The sequence below is a fragment of the Scyliorhinus canicula genome, chromosome 5, assembly GCF_902713615.1.
Source record: "Scyliorhinus canicula chromosome 5, sScyCan1.1, whole genome shotgun sequence".
NCBI classification, from domain to species: domain Eukaryota; kingdom Metazoa; phylum Chordata; class Chondrichthyes; order Carcharhiniformes; family Scyliorhinidae; genus Scyliorhinus; species Scyliorhinus canicula.
In genome coordinates, this window is record NC_052150.1 from 104,148,450 (window position 1) to 104,171,165 (window position 22,716).

The window sequence follows — 22,716 nt, forward strand, 5'->3', positions numbered from 1 at the left end:
ACCCATCACCTGCACATGGTGTGTCCGAGAGGGTGTGTGGGGGGAGGGGGGTGAGGGGGAGATGCCACGAGAGATGGTCCAAGGGTTCTGAGGTTGGCCCAGATTGTGGGAGAGTGACAGAGGCATCAAACTGGTTGTGGACAAGGGTGTTTCATGGGTTTTACAATTCCCTACTCTCCCAATAGTTTCGCTCCTTCCCACCTCCCCGCCACTCCCCCTACCTACTCCTCCTTCCCCCTTCTCTGGTGCCCTCAGTGACCCTCGATGTGCTTTGCCTTCCTAGCTCTACCAATATGTCTAGGTGTATCCCCAGGATGCACATCAGAAGTGGAGGCAGCCAGCTTCTTACCTCATCCTGTGGCCTTCAATGCCCCTGGCGGGCATCTTCTGGGGCCGGATGGTCCCGGCTCACTTGTTGGCGGCACATGCACAGCTATGCTGCTCTGTTCCAGGTGCTGGCTGTGAAAAGCGGCCTCATCAGAGGGATGGAACTTGGGGAAGCTGGCAGCGACCATCGCCACTCCATGGGTCAGTGTTGGCACCCAGCGCCCCCTCCTCCCGGTTGGTGCTCATAGGGCCCTGGGGTTCACCTTGGGACGGAGGGATAGCTGGGTCGAGCCCCGGATGCCATTGGTTCTGCCAGTCTTGGTGGCTTCCCGATGCCTGCACCATCGTGTCCAGTCTCAGCAATGCTCATAAGTGACTGGGACACATCCCCCAGTGATTGGACTATGCTCTGACGCACCCAGTAGTGTTGGCCTCTGTGCTAAGTATCTCCCATACCCTTAGCCTCTGGTACTCCTCCAATCGGCTATGGATCTACTGGAGTGGCGCTGATGTCTCCCTCTGAATGTCCTGACCACACCCCAACGTCTCCATCAGCTCCGGGATGACCTCTTCCACAGGCTCAGCAACTGATGAGTGGGGTAGGATTGACTATGGTGCTTGAAATTAGAGCAGTCTTCCAGAGATCTGTTACTACTACAGATCAACCAAGGATAGAAGAACTCGAATATAACCACAGAGGGGGTAGGGGAGGTTTGTTGTTGGTGAGTGAGGAAACATTCTCAACTCCTATTAATTTGACCATGTGAACAAAAGCTGCCATACCACCAATGGCTGAAGGAAGAACAATGGAAGCAGTTAAATAAGCAAGTGCTGCAATTTTATTGCAATTGTATAGGGCATTGGGCAGGCCACACCTGGAGTATTGTGTGCAGTTTTAGTCCTCATCATGAAGGAAGTTCCGACTGTGGAGGGAGTGCAGTAAAGGTTTACCAGACCACATCCTGGGATGGCAGGACTGGTCATATGAGGAGAGACGGTTAGGATTATAGTCATTGGAGTTTAGAAGAGTGAGAGGGGATCTCACAAGCTTACAAAATTCTGGGGGGGGGGGGGGCAGAGAGGAGTCCAGAACTAGGGGTCATAGTTTGAGGATAAGGGGTAAACCTTTTAGGACTGAGGTGAGGAGAAATTTCTTCATCGAGAGAGTGGTGAATCTGTGGAATTCACTGCCACAAAAAATAGTTGAGGTCAAAACGTTGTGTAATTTCAAGTGATTAGATATAGCTCTTGGGTCTTAAAGGATTGGGGGGGGGGGGGGGGGGGGGTGGTAGGGTCAGGGTATTGAACTTGGTGATCAGCCATGATCATGAGTGGCAGAGCAGGCTCGAAGGGCCGAATGGCTTCAGCCCGTTTCTATTTTCTATACATGTTTTTACGGAAGTAGAATGGCAGAATGGCCTCCTTCTGCACTGTCAATTCTATGAATAGACTGCATCACAGAAGTATCCCATATAAATAAAATGATTGTAAAGTAGTACTTTAATGTTTTGTGTAAGAACGTGAACAAAGCCTCTGTCACAACAGATCAAAGTTTAAAAACATTTTTTTTTTTTTTTAAAAAGAGTACTCAATTATTTTATTCCAATTAAGGGGCAATTTAGCATGGCCAATTCACCAACCCTGCGCATCTTTGGGTTGTGGGGGCGAAACCCACGCAAACACAGGGAGAATGTGCAAACTCCACACGGACAGTGACCCAGGGCCGGGATCGAACCTGGGACCTCGGCGCCGTGAGGCAGCAGTGCTAACCACTGCGCCACCGTGCTGTCTCCACAATTGCGAGTTGAAGGCTGATCTCAAAGGGTGTTTTTCAACTTGTCACATCACAGGCTCCACAGAAATACAAGATGCTGCTGATGTGTTTGACATTGGACCATGCTGCAGCAAGTAGTATAAGTTCTTGTTTCAGTCCACAAACCAGGTAAGTTCTTACTGCTTTATGTAGTCAGTGACGAACACTGATAATATAATCTTTATTCAGGTCACAAGTAGGCTACATTAACACGGAAATTAAGTTGCTGTGAAATCCCCCAGTCGCCACACTATGGCACCTGTTCGGGTACTCCTAGGGAGAATTCAGAATGTCCAATTCACCTAACAGATGTACTTGTGGGAGGAAACCCACGCAGACATGGGGAGAACGTGCAGACTCCGCACAGACAGTGACCCAAGCCGGGAATCGAACCCGGGTCCCTGGGGCTGTGAAGCAACTGTGCTACCACGACCACTTTACCATTTACTGACTGTAAATTCCAGATCAATGTAGCAACTTGTTCCATATTTACTTGTCATCTGATGTCTTCATTCAGAGTATACTTAATATCTTCCATGAATACAGCATTTTAAAACTCCAGGTGAAATTCACTTTACCCAAAAATTAACTTTAGTGTCACTGCCGGTGGGAGATGCAGGACAATTCCTGCCGAGTGCGTTGGCATGATCTTGGCTGCAATTCACTCCCCACTTAGTCTTTTTTTTAGAAAGAAAAGAAGCGGCGTGATCTGCAATAGCATTGAGAGGGGTGGAGTTTAAAGATACCAGCAGGCGTCCGGCTCCTCAGAGATCAGGGCCCCCATCTCAAAGTAAAGTGACACACCCCCCGCAAATGATCACTGGCATCAACTCCCTCCTCGCAAAGATCGCTGACATCTTCTTGTTCCCTGAAAGGATTGCTAGCATCAACCTCTCCCAAAGAATGTTAGCATTGGGGCACTTTCAATAGGTCTTTCGCTTTGTGGAGACCAGTAGTGATGCACACCGGCACCATGTCACACCGGTGGGGAAAAGCATTGCATGTCCCCGGAAGATTTGCTGTTAAGCCAACTTTGAATATTCAAATCCATTTAAATGAATGGTACCAGGTTCACTCCCCACATCTGCTGGGAGGGCCCAGGACAATTGTGAACTGTTTGGTGCCTGGAACAAATCCCGTTTTAGGTCTCTCCCAGAATGCTCCCACCCAAGCAGGATCTGCATCAGGCAGAATTCCCCAAACCATCTTTGGTTGATCGTTTGCTTTTAGTATCCATATGTCAAGGGCACATTTTCCAAACTTACTACTTTAGCTGCACTGTTGCCACTTTCAGTTTTCAGATGGCGCACAATTTGTTCATTGGCCTGACATGATGCCTTTTGAACTCTCCATAGCCAGGTGGCCAAAATACAAACATGAAATTTGATTGAACTACCGTCTTGTCAAACCGTAGTTTTTGAAGGTTTGGATAAATAAACAAGTCTTCAAAAATATAATTATTTTTTAAGGACAACACATGAAAATGGCAAGGAATGTGTCATGATGTACAAGAAAGTGAAAAAGGTTTCCCAACACTTGGTTTTTTAAAGTACAAAAAGGTTTATTCAAAAAATCCCTAGTGTCAAATTACATATCCACAAACTGTTATTAAACTACAAAGATTGACAAAACAATGTGTAATGTTCTCAGCAAATTTGAAAAAAATGCCAATAAAAGGAGACCACAGTTATTTAATTTTATGCTACATACCTTCCTTTTAAATAGCTTTACTAAATTGTTATAGTCTCAGAGTGAAATTCCAAAATACAAGTAATGCTTCAGAAGTCGGTTATTTCACATCAGTTCGTCTACACAAAAGGAAGACTATCCTACAGTTTCCATTTGATTTGGAATCACAACCTCTTTCTACTGCAACCGTACAGGTGAGGGAACAGACCTCTACAAACTACACGTTGTACTTGGTCAAGCTGTTGCTAATCATCTTCACCTTCTCCCGATTCAGATTCTAGAAAGAAAATAAAAGTCATTATATTTCTGTTAAGTGCTACATCCTTTATTGACATTCTGGAAAATGACAAATCACTTCAACTATTGTTTGAATATACATGCATAATGGGTATAATTAATCTTTCAAATGTATCAATACTCTTTGACTCAATGAAAATCTTCAATAATTGTTCTGTTTTCACAGTCTCTGAAATGTTAATGGAACTATTTAAATTCATATTTATTCAGAAAATATCACATTTTGCAGTAATATATATATATATAAAAGGCTGTGCGCACTTTGTGAGCTTCAACAATATTCCGTAGACGCACTTTATATGTAACTATCATGCACAATTCTATTTCTGATTTCTTCTCAAAGTTTGCTCCCAGTGAGATCACTTCTGGGTGAGTATTTGAAAAAATGAAAAATGAAAATCGCTTATTGTCACGAGTAGGCTTCAATGAAGTTACTGTGAAAAGCCCCTAGTAGTCACATTCCGGCGCCTGTCCGGGGAGGCTGGTACGGGAATCGAACCGTGTTGCTGGCCTGCTTTAAAAGCCAGCGATTTAGCTCAGTGTGCATTGTCCAGGTATTGCTGCATATGGACACCGCATCACTAATGGTTCTGAGTCACAAATGGTGCTGAACATTTTGCAATCCCCACTTTTGACCTTTTGATGGATGATGGAATCATTAACATTGAAATAAAAGTAAAATTTTGCAGATGCTGGAAATCTGAAAAACAGAAAATGCTGGAAAGTTCAGCAGAATGGGAGGAATGTCCATTGATAAAGCAGCTGAAGATGGTTGGGCCCCAAGACATTACTCTGAGGAACTCCTGCAACTCAGATGACTGACCTCCAACGATCAGAATGATCTTTCTCTTCCCCCTCCAAATTCCATTGATTCCAGTTTTGCTAGGATTCCTTGATGCCACACTGTTAACTGCGGCTTTGATGTCAGGGCAGTTATTCTCACCTCATCCCTTTAGGTCAGTTCTTTTGTCCATGTTTAACCAAGGCTGTAATAATGTGAGGAGCTGAGTGGCTTTTGCTAATGTATGATGTAGATTATGCTACTGATATCAGTTAGTTATGTGTTGAGTTAGGAGGTATATACTTGTAACACGTAACACTAAATAAATGCTTATAAACGTGTGTGAAGACTGGTTCCAGTTAATTCTTCACCAACTGGCTTACTGGAGCATAACAACACGGATGGTGACGTGTCGCTCAGGGGGAAAGTAGAGAGATTTGAGATTGTCACAAACACAAATATATTGTTGAAAGCAGATTGTGGCAAACAGAAAAAAAAATATCGGGATGAAACGAGATTTGCTCTGTTCCAAGAAGATGCCAATTGTTGTACAACCCGACTCACTCAGTAATAGATTATTAAGACATGGATTGGGGGGGCAGTTTAGCTCAATTGGCTGGACAGCTGGTACATGATGCAGTGTGAGGCAATTCCCGTACCGGCTGAGGTTATTCATGTGGGCCCTGCCTTCTCAACTTTGCCCCTCGCTCGAGGGGTGGTGATCCTCAGGTTAAATCACCACCAGTCAGCGCTCCCACTCACAGGGGAAAGCAGCCAATGGTCATCCGGCACGTGGCAACTTCAGAAGGAGAAAAATTAAAAACTAGAAGATGGCAAAACTGATTTATAGATATTGTATTCATGCAATATTTTGCACTCTTATATTTTTAAATCTCAAATTGAGAGACTTTAATTCTGTGCATAATCACACTAATGAGCGTTCTGATGAAAGAATCAGGCATGTCTTCAAATCTCAAGTTCAAGGAAAATGAGAATACATTGATCATTTAAAAGAGATTACAATGTAATTAACTCCACCTATTTCAGCAGATGTGTTGGCCAAGGGTATGACATTTGGTGCCGAGGAAGAGAATAGATTTGTATGGCCTCACGTTGTAAATGCACTGGAATAAAAATATTTTGCCTAATACTACCTTCTTCAGCATTTTGCAGCCATTCGACAAATTTCGTCATCTGCTCAAGAAACATGCTTTTGCCTTTGGCCACATGTGCTTCCCTGTACCATTTTAGGATGGCTTCTTCACTCAGAACATCAGCTGCAATACAGAGTAGTAAGCAGAACATCAACATTCTTTTAAAATAACAAATGCACACAATTTCTGGCAAAATAATGGCGCTATTCATCCTTTACCACAGCTACTGAATTCAGACTGCACACTTTACGCTAGGCTGATCATCTCTTCCTAATAGGCTGACTCAGTTGCTCAGTGATATTTAAAGACTATTGACTCAGCAGTGTGTTGAACTGTTCCACTAGAAGTGCAATTACTCAAACAGATGTTCTTGTCATAAACTGTCATACTGAAAAATAAAAGGACTAAATTTGCTTGGCTGACTAAACATGGGGACTGACTAGATAGGATCAAGTGTCAGAGACAGGGCTATGGCACTGCATGGCTATAATAGTACTGGTCAATTAGGTACTCGTACTTGTTTTACAAACCTTGACTAGAGTGATTAAGATTCATTAAATAACCGAATGTTAGTCACAGTGGCTAATTCATGGAATATGCCCCTTTAGCTTCTTCTGAAACTTAATCATAGAATCTCTACAGTGAAGAAGGAGGCCATTCAGCCCATCGCGACTGCAGTGACCCCTTGAATGAGCACTCTATCCATGTCCACTCCCCCCGACCCCCATATCCTAACCCTGCACATCCCCGGACACTAAGAGGCAATTGATCATGGCCAATCCGCCTAACCTGCACATCTTTGGACTGTGGGAGGAAACCGGAGCACCCAGAGGAAACCCACGCAGACACGGGGAGAACGTACAAACTCCACAGTTACCCAAGGCCGGAATTGAACCCGGGTCCCTGGTGCTGTGAGGCAGCAGTGCTAACCACTGCACCACTGGGACATAATGCAGCAGGCACAGGTCATCGCCCATCTCTTGCCATGCATATGAACAATGATGGTCAGAGTTCCAAAAAGAAAACCTCAAGTTTATGGTGTCATCTCAACCTGCATTATGACTAATGGTAGCTAAAAGCGATTGATCTCATGTTAATAAGTAGGTAGTATTTCGATGAATTCCATAATACATTTTTAGATTATGGGTTGCCAAATTGGCTCCAGCTGTTACACTGCAACTGTCACAACGTTTCTCTACTCCCCGTCCACCATCTGGGTGTTGACCTTGATGAAGTTAGAACAACCAAACAGCACAAGGTTCAGTGGCTCTGTGTAAAGATTTTCTACAGCATATAAAACTGCTCTAGAAACAGAAAAATCAAGGGACCGAATGCATTTTTAATGCTCACTTTCAAAGTGGCACTGGCAGAGGGAAGATAGCAAATCACCCTCTTGGTTGGGATGGAGTGTAGCTTGGGGAGAGAACCAAAATATTAAGGGGAGAAATAGTCTTTTTAAATATAAAATATCTTTTGTCCATTCGGGCAAACTCGCGATCACAATCGGGCCTACATTCTCAGTATTTGAGTTAATTAAGCATACATCAGTAACAGGTATTAGGAGGATCAATATCGACAGTCAGAATAAAATCCTTAATGTTGCTGAATACCAACTTACGGTAGCCATTTGATCCCATAGCAGCCAAGTGTAACATACTTGGTCATGAAACATTCTGGGGAGTGAACTGTGCCCTTATAATCAAATTTGTTGCGGCTTATGAAAAAAATGGTAGGGTTATTACTCCCAGGTCCCCAGTAGAATTTATGAGAAAAGACTGCATTAGCATCCTCCAATTTGGACTGCTTTTGTGTAAGCAAGTACCCAGTCTCTTTTCATCACTGTCTACTGACAGTTTAGCTCTCAGCAGAAACTAAGAACTTGAGACGTCAAGGAAAATATCAGGGATGAAGCCATGTCTGATCACTCTGACTATCGGTTATTGCATCAATTTTCTGCAGTGATACGCTATCACATTCATTACTCTTTAATCTCTCTCAGTTTTCAATATCACCATTGGTGAATCCCCACCATCAACATCTGGGGGATTACCATTGACCAGAAACTTAACTGGACCAGCCATATGAATATCACCAGTGCCAAAATCAGGTCAGAAGCTGGGAATTGTGTGGTAACTCGGCACCTGGCTCCCCAAAGCCTGCCAGCCACCTGCAAGGCACAAGTTGAGAGTGTGATGGAATGCTCTCCACTTAGCTGGATGTGTCTAGCTCCAACCACAGTCAAGAAGCTCAACACCATCCAGTGCAAAGAAACTGGCCTAATGGGCACACCATCCTTAAACACTCAATTCATCCACCACTGGCATACAGTGACAGTAGTGTGTACCATCTACAAGATGCACTGCAGAAACTCGCCAAGCCTCCTTGGACAACACCTTCCAAACCAACCTCTACGACCTTGAAGGACAAGGGCAGCTGACTCATGGGAACACTTTCACTGCAAGCCCCTGGAGCCCCCACCCCCACCTTGCCCTGAAAGACATACACCACCCTGACCTGCTCAAACTATATTGCTGTTGCTTCACGGTCACTGGGTCAAAAATCATGAAATCCGCTTCTTAATAGCACTGTGGGTGTACCTCAAGGAGTACAATGGTTCAAGAAGGCAGTGAGCATTTAAGGATGATAATCTAATTTATCATTTATAATTAGGAATGGCCAATAAATGCTGGACTTGCAAGCATCGCTCGCATCATATGAAAGAACAAAAAACTTGCTGCATCTATGATTTGAAAAAAAAATACAGGTGCCATTAAAAGCTCAGCATGACACAAATTTAACAAAAATGAAAATAACTGATCTGTATAATGCAATGATAAACTATAAATAACTACCATTCCAAATAAAACATAGGGGCCAGGATTCACTGAACTCCCCCCCCCCCCCCGGTGTCAAATCCTCCTGCCCCCCCACCAGGACGGCCCCCGCAGCCAGAACTCAGAGGTCCCGCTGGGTGGGACCATACGTAACCACGCCGGCGGAACTCGGCGGGCACTCAGCCCGTCGAGTGCGGAGAATCGCCGGAGCCCGCTTTCAACGGCTCCCAACCGACGACCAGAGAATCGTCACCTGGCAACGAGTGGCGTGGAGCGAGATGATTCTCCAACCCGGCACGGGATCGGAGAATCCCGGCCACGATATTTGAAAATGGGCAGCCTTTCCTTTCAGTGCTGCTGATTGCATTTCTAAAACACTGGTGTGTGTAAAGTGCAACATCTTTAGGGGAATTGGGACATATTTAGCACTCATTCAGGAAAAAAAAAGTAACAATATAGCAACTTTCCCTGGGTCCACTAGAAATTAAATGTTTCCAGTTGCTATTCAACAGCCTTGCTGTAAAAGAATATTTGTAAATATTGGTTGAGAATGAAGTGAGACTTAGTTGTCATGGATCCCACGTTTGAAGTCTCCAGGTTCACATTTTTAAAATGGCTACTGTGAATGAACTGCAGGCTAGGGATTCTGTCAACTGTATCCCAGAGCAGACTGAGACAAGGGGAAGCAATCTGGAAGGAAATCTGGAGAGATTTAAACATATGTTTCACGATGTTCATAAGTTTTCTCCCAGCCCCAGTGAATTATGCGAGATTATCGACTCAATAAATTTAGCATGATTTCTTTGCAAACAGGTTTTTCAGGATCCCGTGTTCCATTAATGTGGGGATTACCAATGCCTCCAGGTTCCCCATCAATCTGTTTCTTCATATCATTACCCTCTTATGCTCGTTATTCAACTATCCACTCTTTTCTGATGATTCAACTCACCATCTATTACTTCAAATCTCCAGAGTTCTCACAATGCAACAGGTGAATTCTAACAACTTAATCCCGTGTGATTTTCAGTTGGTAGAAAAAACATTTTTTTAATTTTACATTTCCCACATTACACCAGTGATAAATTTGCTTTGGGATGCCCTGAGATCATGAATGCTACTGTATAAATGAAGTAGAAAATAAACTAAATTAATGTGCATATTTTCACAAACACATTCCCAAATCCTCTGGAGTAGGGTTAATATAGATTAACCTTCACCACATGCAGGAATAATGCTGAAAAATGAAAGAGCACATATTTTAGAAATGGATCCGATATTTTATATACTATAAATGCATGTTCTTTCATTTCTTGAAACCAGAACATTAGCTTAGAAGGTGTCATACTGAAGGGGAAATAGAGAACAAAAATAATAGAACATCACCAACGGGCAGAGCAAAAAAGGTGACAAGTGTCAGAAGGGAGGTGGTCAATACAGGACTGAGGGTGTTGTACCTTAATGCGCGCAGTATACGGAACAAGGTAAATGAGCTTGTTGCGTGAATTGAAATTGGCCGGTATGATGTTGGGGCATCACAGAGACGTGGCTGCAAGGGGATCAAGGCTGGGGTCTAAATATACAAGGATATGTGTCCTATCGAAAGGACAGGCAGATGGGCAAAGGGGGCGGGGTTGCATTGTAAGCAAGGAATGAAGTTAAAGCAACAGCAAGGAGCGATATAGAATCAGACGGCATAGGATCTCAGCGGGTAGAGTTGAAGAATCGCAAAAGGTAAAAAGGTAGTCAGGATGTGGGGCAGAAAATAAATCAGGAGCTAGAGAAAGCAAATAAAAAAGGCAATATCACAATAATCATGGGCAACTTCAATATGCATGTGGGCTGGGAAAAATAGGTTGGTAGTGGATCCCAAGAAAAGGAATTTGCGGAATGTCTAAGAGATGGATTTTTGGAGCAGCTTGTGACAGAGCCGACTGGGGAACAGCCAATTCTGGATTTGGTGATGTGTAACGAGGCAGACTTGATTGGGGATCTTAAGGTGAATGAACGCTTAGGGAGCAGTGGCCACAATATGAATTTACCCTGCAGTTTGAGAGGGAGATGCTGGAGTCAGATGTAACGGTATTACAATTAAATAAGAGTAACTACAAAGACATGAGGGAGGAGCTGGCCAGAGTTGATTGGAAAAGGAGACTAGCAGGAAAGACAGTAGAACAGCAATGGCAGGAGTTTTTGGGGGTTATTCGGGAGGCACAGCAGAAATTCATCCCAAGGAGGAGGAAACATGCGAAGGGCAGGACAAGGCATCCATGGTTGACGAGGGACGTCAAGGACAGCATAAAGCAAAAGAAAAAGCACATAAAGTGGCAAGGATTAGTGGGAAGCCAGAGGATTCGGAATCATTTAAAAGCGAGCAGAGGACAACTAAAAAAGCAATAAGGGGAGATAAGGTGAAATATTAGTGCAAATTAACTAGTGATACAAAAGAAGATATGAAGAGTTTCTTTCAATATATAAAAGGTAACAGAGAGGCAAAAATAGACATTGGACCACTGGAAAACGTGGCTGGAGAAGTAATAATAGGAAACAAAGAAATGGCAGAAAAACTGAATAGTTACTTTGCATCAGTCTTCATGGTGGAAGACACCAATGGGATGCCAGAGCTCCAGGAGAATCAGGGGGCAGAGGCGAGTGCAGCGGCCATCACCAAGGAGAAAGTTCTGGGGAAACTGAAAGGTCTGAAGGTGGATAAGTCACCTGGATCGGATGGTCTATACCCCAGGGTGCTAAAAGAGATAGCTGAGGAATTTGTGGAGGCATTGGTGGTGATCTTTCAGGAATCACTGGAGGCAGGAAGGGTCCCAGAGGACTGGGAAGTGGCTAATGTAACACCACTGTTTAAGAAGGGAGGGAGGCAGAAGACGGGAAATTATAGGCCGGTTAGCCTGACTTCGGTCATTGGTAAGATTTTAGAGTCTGTTATAAAAGATGAGATCGTGAAGTACTTGGAAGTGCATGATAAAATAGGACTGAGTCAGCACTCCTTTGTCACAGGGGGGGTCATGTCTGACAAATTTCTTAGAGTTCTTTGAGGAGGTAACAAGGGAGTTAGACGAAGGAGAACCAGTGGACGTGATTTATTTAGATTTCCAGAAGGCCTTTGACAAGGTGCTACATAGGAGACTTAAAATTCCTGGTATGGATAGAGGATTGACTGACTGGCAGAAGGCAGAGAGTGGGGATAAAGGGGTCTTTTTCAGGATGGCAACCGGTGACTAGTGGTGTGCCTCAGGGGTCTGTGCTGGGACTGAGAATGTGAAGCAAGGGTTAATAGCTAGAACAAGCCAGAATTAATGGGACACATTAGTGGAAAATTACAAATAAGACTGCTACATACTCATGTGTCAATAGATAACCTCAAAGTCTGTAAAATCATGTATCGAAATTATGGCAATAACAAGTTAATCATGTATTGGATCTATGGCAAAAAGTTATGCTTTGTAATGGGGGCAAGCTCAAGTGAATGTAAGGGACAGCCCCTTAAAAAAACATATTAAAAAAAGGATGTTTTGAGCAATATTTTGGCACTCTCCGAGGTGGTTCTTTGGAATACCTAGAGCAGGGGTGGGCAAACTACGGCCCGCGGGCCGCATGCGGCCCGCCAAAGGTCTTTATGCGGCCCACCAAGATCAAGTCTTTTTTTTTTTAATTTTAAGGTTAATGGGGGGGGGGGGGGGGGGGGGGCGCTGTTGGGTTACTGGTATAGGGTGGATACGTTGACTTGAGTAGGGTGATCATTGCTTGGCACATGTGTTTCATGTGAAGTTTCTACTTTAAAATATTAATTAATAAAAATTGATTGCTTTTTTTTCTTTAAACTGGGTTATTTGTTTTTCAAATAAATGTGTTTCATGTAAAGTTTCTACTTTAAAATATTAATTAATAAAAATTAATTGCTTTTTTTTCTTTAAACTGAGTTATTTGTTTTTCAAATAAATCTGTTTCATGTAAAGTTTCTACTTTAAAATATTAATTAATAAAAATTAATTGCTTTTTTTTCTTTAAAAACCTTTTATTTTGGCTATTTTAAATATTAATTATTTTACTTAATATACTATGCAGCCCTTTAAAATTGTGAATTTCTGAATGTGGCCCTTGCATGGAAAAGTTTGCCCACCCCTGACCTAGAGGGTTGCCCCGATCGCAATAAAGAATATTCTAAAAAGTACGAACGTGTTCGAGACTGTTTCCTCCGGACTGAGAGACAAGTGAATTAGAGACACATTCACAGGACCACAACGTTTTACAGTATACATTAATGATCTGGAAGAAGGAACTGAAGGCACTGTTGCTAAGTTTGCAGATGATACAAAGATCTGTAGAGGGACAGGTAGTATTGAGGAAGCAAGGCGGCTGCAGAAGGATTTGGACAAGCTAGAAGACTGGGCAATGAAGTGGCAAATGAAATACAATGTGGAAAAGTGTGAGGTTATGCACTTTGGAAGGAGGAATTTAGGCATAGATTATTTTCTAAATGGGGAATTGCTTCAGAAATTAGAAGCACAAAGGGACTTGTGAGTCCTTGTTCACGATTCTCTTAAAGTTAACGTGCAGGTTCAGTCGGCAGTTAAGAAGGCATATGCAATGTTAGCATTCATGTCAAGAGGGCTAGAATACCAGACCAGGGATGTACTTCTGAGGCTGTATAAGGCTCTTGTTAGACCCATTTGGAGTATTGTGAGCAGTATTGGGCTCCATATCTGAGGAAGGATGTGCTGGCCTTGGAAATGGCCCAGAGGAGGTTCACAAGAATGATCCCTGGAATGAAGAACCTGTAGTATATAAGGAATGGTTGAGGATTCTGGGTCTGTACTCGTTGGGAGTTCAGAAGGATGAGGGGGGATCTTATTGAAACTGACACGATACTGTGAGGCCTGGATAGAGTGGACGTGGAGAGGATGTTTTCACTTGTAGGAAAAACTAGAACCAGAGGACACCATCTCAGACTAAAGGGACGATCCTTTAAAACAGAGATGAGGAGGAATTTCTTAAGCCAGAGGGTGGTGAATCTGTGGAACACTTTGCCGCAGAAGGCTGTGGAGGCCAAATCACTAAGTGTCTTTAAGACAGAGATAGATACGTTCTTGATTAATAAGGGAATCAGGATTTATGGGGAGAAGGCAGGAGAATGGGGATGAGAAAATATCAGCCATGATTGAATGGTGGAGCAGACTCGATGGGCCGAGTGGCATAATGATGCTCTTATGTTTTATGGTCTTCCTTATTTTTCTGGTACGGTTAATTGAATAGTTACCACCTTAATGGGTCCACCCTTTATATGTCAAAATTCTTGCATTTTCTATCTTTTTTGACCTTAAATGAAACTCACATTCCTTCCATTGCTACATCTGCCTCCATGAATCTTACTTTTCTTTTTGATGCCAAATACTTGTTTTCACCCACAAACAATATTAACTATACATAATCTATTCTTAAAATCCAAATCTCACATCAAGCCTTTTACTCCAACTGTTTCTTTTCCAGGACATTAAAACCATGTAGCACCTCATCTAACTCAGATTGTCCTCCCTCCTATACAAATTTTAAAATCCAGGTTTCAGCTAACCTAATCATTCCTTATTACCTTGGCTTCTCTATCATTCTTTTGGTGGTGCCCTGAACTCGGTTTCCTGATAAGAAATTCTCCTATGCAAAGGTCATGCATTAATAGAGCCTGTAAGCCAAGATAAAGTATGAACTAACATGATTCTAAGATGCATGTTTATGACGAGACATAATATGTAATTTGCACAAAGATAAAAGCAAATGACTGCAGATGCTGGAATCTGAAACAAAAGCAGAAAAAACAATCTCCGCTAGTCTGACAGCATCTGTGGAGAGACAAGGGAGCTAACGTTTTGAGTCTGGACAAAGAGTCATCCATTAGCTACCTTCTCTCCACAGATGTAGTCAGACCTGCCAGGATTGTCCAGTATTTTCTTTTTTATATCTAATTTGCAACTGTTAGGGAACAGATTACTCCTTGAAGAAAACTTGCCAATTCAAAGCATACCTTTGTAAAAAAGCACAATGATCTTCTGGAAAGTCTTCATAAAGTGGATATTGTCGTAGCAATATTCCTGAATCTTCTGGAGCAGGGTCAACTCTGATGTACCTTGGGTACAGAATACTGCAAGGAGCGGAGCATATTGCTGAAAATGATTACAAGTGTATTTAGCTACAATTGGTAAATGACACTGGCTGCTTGCCTTCATTATCAATTGTTACTGAGAAATTCTATTTCTATCATAAATGTTCTGAATTACAAAAGATCGATTGGAGTATATTTTTTCCTTTAATGCTACTGGAGTGCTAGAAGGACACATTGGAAATGTGGGTATATGTCTTCTACGATTTTCTATCCATTCATTTTAGTATGCACAAAATCAGGGATATGTGCTTGTCCATTTTCCTGACATATGGTACTCTGCACCAGAAGCACTGAAGACAAAAATGTATCCATCTTGATCTTTTCCCCCACATAATTCTCAGCTGGTATTATTTAAAAAAAAACACATTCCTATTTATATCCATTGCCTAAGAGCAACTTTTTTTAAATGAAAATCTTCAATTGTTTGACAACAACTAGGATAATGAATGGATAAAATAGTTTCCAGAAAACGCATTCGGTCATGGTGTGGAGGAGAAAGGTGATACAATAATGGGTGAGATTGAACGCCCTTTCATCTCAGGAGCCTGATCTGTATGTTACTTGTCAGCTGCCCACTAGAAGAAAGCAGGACAGTGTGTACAAATCAAAGATTAGGTGCCCACCAATCAAAAGGCATGCCATATATATATGCAAGTTGCAAGGAGCGATTTAAAAGTCCTGCAGGAGATGGGAAGTCTATGGCTTTTAACCATAATTAGAGTGGGAAGGGAAACAACTTTCTTTATGGGGCCTGCCCACAGCTCCTGGCCTGTCTTCACTGGATATGGTTGGCCTCAATGTAGAAGACACTGTGGCCAAGTTAAAATCCAATTGGGTTCCTAATTAAATAATGTGCACTGTTTCTTGTGACAACCACTGAACTTTAGTGAACAATCAAAAAGATTAACCAGAGGGATTCCAGCAGGAAAGGGTAGTAGGGCTGAATGCTTTATTTTAAAGGATGAATAGTCCATTTTAAAAGGCCCAGGTCCCATTCAAAATGGGGAATGTGCAAATTCCTCTCTAGGTGTATAAAATGAGCAACAGCTTCAATCCTTCGTGTTAACCTGCTTTGACTCCCACCCATCCCCCTTCCCTAGTCACCCTACAAATTTAGCACAATTGAGCAGATATGTAGCAGATGAGTTTAATTACATGCCACACTGGAGTGTAAGCCCAAAATGATTGCCATTTCAGATATCAAACGTAATGTTAGAATTGGGGCAGGCCATTGTTCAAGCACCCGTACTCAAGATGTTGGTACAAGTTTGATTGTTATTCAGTGTGTAGCAACAAGCTTGTTTGAATACAACAGCACAAATAGAACAGATTATAAATGTATTACTGCTTTCATGGTGATGTTATTTAAACAGTAAACATTTAATCTATCATTAATTCTTGAAACTGGCAAAGCATAAAATGCTTCAGTTCTGGTGGCTGATGGATTACTGTCAGCAGAAGCACTCAGGCACCGATACCCCTTTGTGCCTTTTCGATTTATTAATTTTCAGAACATGTAGAGATCATAAAATTATATGCTGGAGCAAGGAGTGCAAGTTATGTGATATTGCTATACTCTGAAATGTAATGCTTTTAACCATAATACAGTAGATAAAGGTTCATTAGCATGAACAATCAAGTGCCTGTAAATTATTTCTTTAAGCAGTATGTGTTCTTAAAATCCCATGCCTAATTAATCTGGAAATGATGAAGCTAGAAAAATGTAATAACCATATTACCACAGTTCACTATGGGTCAATAACGCCAAGAGAATCTACTATCTTAAAGTTCTTGCAACCAAATTAGTAATTACATGGGAGGGTTGTTCTTTGAGCTTCATACCTTTAGATGCTTCAGAGCTTGTTCTGTGACCAACTCCTCTTTCTTGTTCCATTCAACAGCATTCATTACACATGCCCACAGGAGTCCAATCACAGCCTGTTCTGGCAAATCATTTCTCTTCATCTCTTCCTTGACATACAGGACTATCTGAAGACAAGAAATTTATGTGAAACGATACTCGCTTGGCAAGTAACCACGTCATTTTCCTCTCCGCAGCTTTCCTCCTATCCATATCCCCGAAAGTGAGACTATTGGGCCCAGAATGCTTTTCCATGCCTATGCCCTTTCAGATCACAATCGCATTTTTATGCTAGTCTTGGACAGCAAGTGTATTTCATTTCGGGATGCATCACCACTGTGCCCAATCAAGTTGCTACATTTACATTTATTTCAACGGTCACTGGGTTGTTTTCCCCATCATAACGGAGAGATTCTGAAGACAGTTGTAGTAGCTTTCCCATCACCCCAGCGGAGATCGGTTAACTTAGCATTTACTGATTAAACCTATTTTGCCATTAGGAAGCCAGGCAATCACTCACTTCAACAATAACATTTCAGTGACCTATCGTCACCAGATATTGTGGACCTCCCCTTTTAACACTTTGCAGTAAATCAATACAAGACTCCAGCATGCAAAGTTTCTTTAGCATTTCCTTTTTTTGGCAGGCCAAAAGCTGCTTCATAGGAAATAATGCAACTCTGCCAGTAGGTGCACTTGTAGATATGCTGGGATTGGCTTAGAATCGGGGCCTCTAACATTGGAAACAAGAGAGTGTCCACCCACCCATTTGGCAGTGCACACATCCCAGCTCTCAGAGGGACTCAGTATCCCTTGGCATAAATTGCCAGTTTATCCATGTGGGACTCCAAAATCTCTTCAGTATTCAGAGATTATGAGATGGCTTCCAGCTTCCCTGCCAACCACAGCAGGATCAATGTCCAAACTTGCCAACTGGCATCCTGGAACTAATGGAATCCATACCCAACTGCACCTGCACATTCCCCACCTCCAACTCATTTAATTACATGACTTTTCAGCCACACAAAGTATATTTTGGTATAATTCTTCTGAAACACAGTTCAATACAACATCACTTCACAAACAGAAGACACTTGTGTTGGCACCACTCAAGGAATCCAAGGATCCCGAGGGATAGAACATTTTGGTCAAGGAATTATACCCGATTTCTAAATACTAGTTATTCGTATCTTGCTACGTTAGGAACAACGGAGAACCCAATTGTTAGAAATTAAGAATTCAGAACTTAGATATTTTAAGTAAAAGGTTTCACCTCCCCTGTCTACCAACCCTTCCTTTGAAGCTGCCCCCACCCACCACCTGCGCTCTGATCTACCTTCCAGCCGACGATCCTGACCTCAATCAAATGCTGTCTATATCTTAGCTTATAATAATTTCAATAATGCTGATCTTTTAAATGATAGACTTATACTGTTAGATTTTCAGACCCATTTTTGTGATCTTTTGATGGTGTTTACTACAAATTTGGCACCTCAAATCTAATATACCTCGTTTATGGGGCATTCCTGAGACAATTTCTCTTGAAGTTCTTTTTGCAGTTCTTTGCGAGTTCCCAGAGATTGTTGGACTCGGAGGAAGTCAGATAGCTCTTTCAGACCTGCATCAGTGAAGTATGTGGCAAAATGTTCAAAGTTTTGTTTATTTGCCGGGAAGAGTTCCTGTGAGAAACATAATAGTTCTGTAAATGTAAAACTGTTCACAGCAGAATGAAAACACCTAATGTACATGGTTCCAATTGGGATGGACACTAAGCTATTTTTTATTTGGGATTCCAATTTCATTCGCGTTTTCAAATTTTATAGAGTTATATATGTTGTTAGCTGTGTTTATTTACTTTTTTTTTTACACAGAAAGATTTATCTTGACCTTCCCTTAATTCACCCTATTTGCATTCTGGAGGGGCGGCCTGTGGTCCCTCTCGCAGGCCCCCCCCCCCCCCCCCCCCCCCTCCCTACTCCCCCCCCCCCCCCCCCCACAGCCCGTCCCTCCGTGCTCCCCCCTTCACCACAGCCCGCCCCTCCCTGCTCCCCCACCACAGCCCCTCCCCCGTGTCCCCCTCTTACTCCTCCCCCCACTTCAGCATCCCAGGCTGCTACCTGTTCACCCTCTCTTCCCTATCTCTGCATGCCTTGTAAGGTATAATCTCTCTTCTAACCATGGCACTTCAGTGCCTCTCGAAAGGTGGAGGGAGAGGCCTCCCCTCCTAATCGCCTATGGCCCACGATTATTCTTTGGCAGTAGGCCTTGTTGGCCAGGTCAGTATCCAGCCACCATGCGGGGTGCTGGGCACAGCCCGTCTCCAACTCAAGTTCAAGTAATGCGGAGCGAGGTCAGAGATGACGGTCGCGGAGTATTCCACTCCTATAATCCCTCGAAGCACCGATTTCCCCATTGCAAAGAAGTCGATGCGGGTGTACACCTTGTGCACTTGTGAAAAGAATGAAAACTCATTTTCTCCCGGGTGCAGGAACCTCCATGGGTCCACCACCCCCATCTGCTCCATGAATACCCCCAATTCCCTAGCCATGCCAGTCTTTTTCCCGTTCTGGGGTTTGGTCAGTCGGTCCTGTATGCAGTTAAAGTCAGTTGGTTGTGTCAATGTCAGGGATTTCCACCATGGTCTTTTTTATAAATTCTGTGCCGTCTCAGTTGGGAGCGTACACATTTACCAGCACTACCGGTGCCCCTTCCAGGACATCGCTGACAATGACGTATCGTCCCCAGCAGTCTTGGTTTCTGTAAACCTTGTCCTCTTGTTATTCAGTATTGCTACTCCTCTAGCCATCGTCCCGTTGCATGAATGATATGCCTGTGCCACCCAACCGTTCCTTACCAGCAGTCGGTCCTTCTCCCTGAAGTGAGTCTTCTGTAGGTAACTTATGTCGGCCATTCTTAGGTGGGCGAAGACTCTGGATCTTTTCACCAGGCCGTTAAGTCCCCTCAGGTTTCAGGTAACAATCCTGGTATTTTCTTTTGAGGGGAGGGGGGGGGGGGGGGGGAAGTGCCTGACCGCCGCCCCCCCCCCCCCCCCCCTCCCCCCCAGATCCTGTGGATCTCCCATACTTACCTGGTGGATGAGCCCCTGCCCTTCAGGGTTTCCCTTTGTTAGGGGTCCGTCCAAAATGCCCGCGGTCACCGCTCTCACCAGGAGGTTGGGTCCCTGCGCTTTGGGGTTTCCCTTCGACCAAGGGGGCACCCAACATGGCCGGCAACTATGCGTACGCCATTTGGGTGCATCTCTGCACTCCAGGGTCTCCCTTTGTCCAGGGGCCCTCCCAAGTAGCTGCTGGTGGAGCCATCTTGGTTCCTCGCACTGTGTCGGTCTTGTTGCCAGTCCTTATCTATCTTTTTGTTCCCTTTCTGTTCTGCACGTTCTACCCCCCCCCCCCCCACCCCCCCCCCCCCGTGCCCCTTCCCTCTGTCCAGCCCAACCCCACCGTGTTCTCCCCCACCCTTCTATCCAGTCTCCCCTCCCCCTTTTGGTCAGGCGCTGCCTCTCACCCGGAATGTCCGCCGCTGCCTCCCTTACTGTTTCTCTTCCTGTGCTAGCCCTCCTTGCTAGTACGGTGGCTCCCCTCCCGGTGCTGGTCTAGCCCTAGCCATGTTTTACGTACCCCATATCTCACCCCTTTTGCCTGCTTTCCCTATTTTCGCTCTCCTTTCCCTGTTTCTGCTGCTCATGCTGAAAAGAGACAAACCCGAAAGCGATACAGCACAGTCCAGCACAAAAACACAGTCCATATCATAGTCTTTATTTTCGATTCTCGACCTTCTGCCGTTCGGGTCGCTGATCGTTTCCCCCTCCTGGTTCGCCTGGGTCTCCACTTTGCCTCGTATGGCCAGGTCCGATCGCCCGTAGTTCCTGCGCCTTTCCTTTGCTGCTGTTTCTAACTTCATGCCATCCCCTGTTGTTCGCAGGCATCCCCTTTTCTTCTCGCACTATTGGTGCCTTCTGTGTTCGGGTGGGTTTTAGGAGACTTTTAGCACCAAAATCTCAGGTAAATTTACTGTGTTGGATCCGACTGGGAGGAGAGCCATCTGATGTGCGTCCGCTCAGCACATCGCCACCATCGGAAGTCGGGATGTACAGACTCTGATTTCTTGTTAAATATTAATTGGGCTAATAATTTACATGTGGAGAACAAACCAAAGTTTTAGGAGACATTATTGGAACCTGATCTTATTGCCCCCTCTTCCTATCGCACGGGTGCTGAAGCCAATTGTGCTGAATGAACAAATCACTTTGGCCAAAATCAGCAAACTGAGCAAATACCATGGCTTGAACTTGGGACTTTCTGAAATCACGGGCTCAGCTATTCATTGCCTTAACAAGCTGTGCCATTAAAGGAGCAAATAACCTATTTTAATTATTTTTCCCCCCCAGATGTTTTAAAGATTTCCACATTTGCAAAGAATCGAAGCAGGCTTTGACTACTTCGCAATTTGAAATCAATCCCGCAATTTCGTTCTATCGTTGATTTTTTTTTTTTTAAAACATGGATTCTTCACTCGGTATATCCCTAGACTGGGGCATGCATAATTTTATAAATTATCACTTGATTTGGATTAAGGTGCATCCCAGAGCAAATTATTTAAGATATCTACAGACTCGCATTTTATCTTGTAAAATTTTATCAAATGTAGTGCATAATTAAAACTGTACAATTAGCAATAAACTACATAAAGTTATATTGGTATCCAGCTGATATTGCAGGTCTAACTTAACTTTCTCCATTGTTGTAATCTCCTACCTTAACTTTCTTTCCCCAACCAGATAAAACACTATAAGTTTGCAGAATTTAATGTCAGCCTGACCTTATAAGAGTGCTTGGCTTAGATATACTCACCAACAGTCTCTTGTCCAAGTTGGATTTTCTGAGGGATGCGGTAACAGCATTTGCATCTTTTTCCGCCATCCAAGCTTTAAAAACCTTTACAGCAAATGATGCTGATATTCCTGTTTTAAGGGGAAAAAATAACTTTAAAAACCTTTCCCGGAAAGCCTGATAAAACAGGGCAGATACCACTTGAAGCACATGATTCAAACGTCTTGGGGCGGAATTCTCCGCAAGGCCCGACGCCGTCGTGAAACCCAGAGAGGTTCACGACGGCATCGGAGGCTGCTCCTTGCCCCCTATTCCCCCCCCCCCCACTGGGGGGGGGGGGGCTAGGTGGGCCGTGCCGTAAATATCGGCCGCGGGGCCTTGTCGCTGGCGTCAAGGCCCGGTGTGCCTAATGACGTCAGCCGCGCATGCGCAGGTTGGCTGGCTCCAATCCGCGCATGCGCGGCTGACGTCACGATGGCTGAAACCCGTGCATGCCATCTTCGGTTGCCGTCTTCCCCTCCGCTGCCCCGCAAGACGTGGTGGCTTGATCTTGCGGGGCGGCGGAGGGGAAAGAGCGCGTCCCTTTGAGACGCCGGCCCGACGATCGGTGGGCACCGATCGCGGGCCAGTCCCCTCCCGAGCACAGCCGTAGTGCTCGCTACCCTCTCCGCCCCTCACAGGCCCCATACTCACCTTTGGCGCCATGTTCACGCCGGCAGCGACCAGGTGTGGTTGCCGCTGGCGTGAACCGGTCGGGAACAGCAGGCCGCTCGGCCCATCTGGGTCGGAGAATTGTGGGTCGCCGTGAAAAACGGCGGCCCGCGATTCTCTGAGCGGCGTGTCGCACAACGTGACACGCCATTTTGGGGGGTGGGGGTGTCAGAGCGGCACTCCCGCGATTCTCCCACCCGGCGTGGGAGCGGAGAATCGCGCCCTTAGTGTCA

General features: G+C 44.1%; 1 protein-coding gene across 1 annotated transcript in view; it reads right to left on the reverse strand.

Annotated features, from left to right (window-relative positions):
* Positions 1-3,835: 3,835 nt before the first annotated feature.
* The window catches only part of LOC119966170 (basic leucine zipper and W2 domain-containing protein 2), a 60,779-nt gene continuing 41,898 nt past the window's right edge, over positions 3,836-22,716 (reverse strand). Inside the window, exons 7-12 of the mRNA XM_038797471.1 lie at positions 21,794-21,903; positions 18,434-18,604; positions 16,907-17,053; positions 14,927-15,065; positions 6,062-6,184; positions 3,836-4,106 (exon numbers count right to left, since the gene is read on the reverse strand). Of these exons, the coding sequence (XP_038653399.1) occupies positions 4,075-4,106; positions 6,062-6,184; positions 14,927-15,065; positions 16,907-17,053; positions 18,434-18,604; positions 21,794-21,903 (722 nt within the window). The 3' untranslated portion in view covers positions 3,836-4,074. The remainder of the gene's footprint in view (positions 4,107-6,061; positions 6,185-14,926; positions 15,066-16,906; positions 17,054-18,433; positions 18,605-21,793; positions 21,904-22,716) is intronic.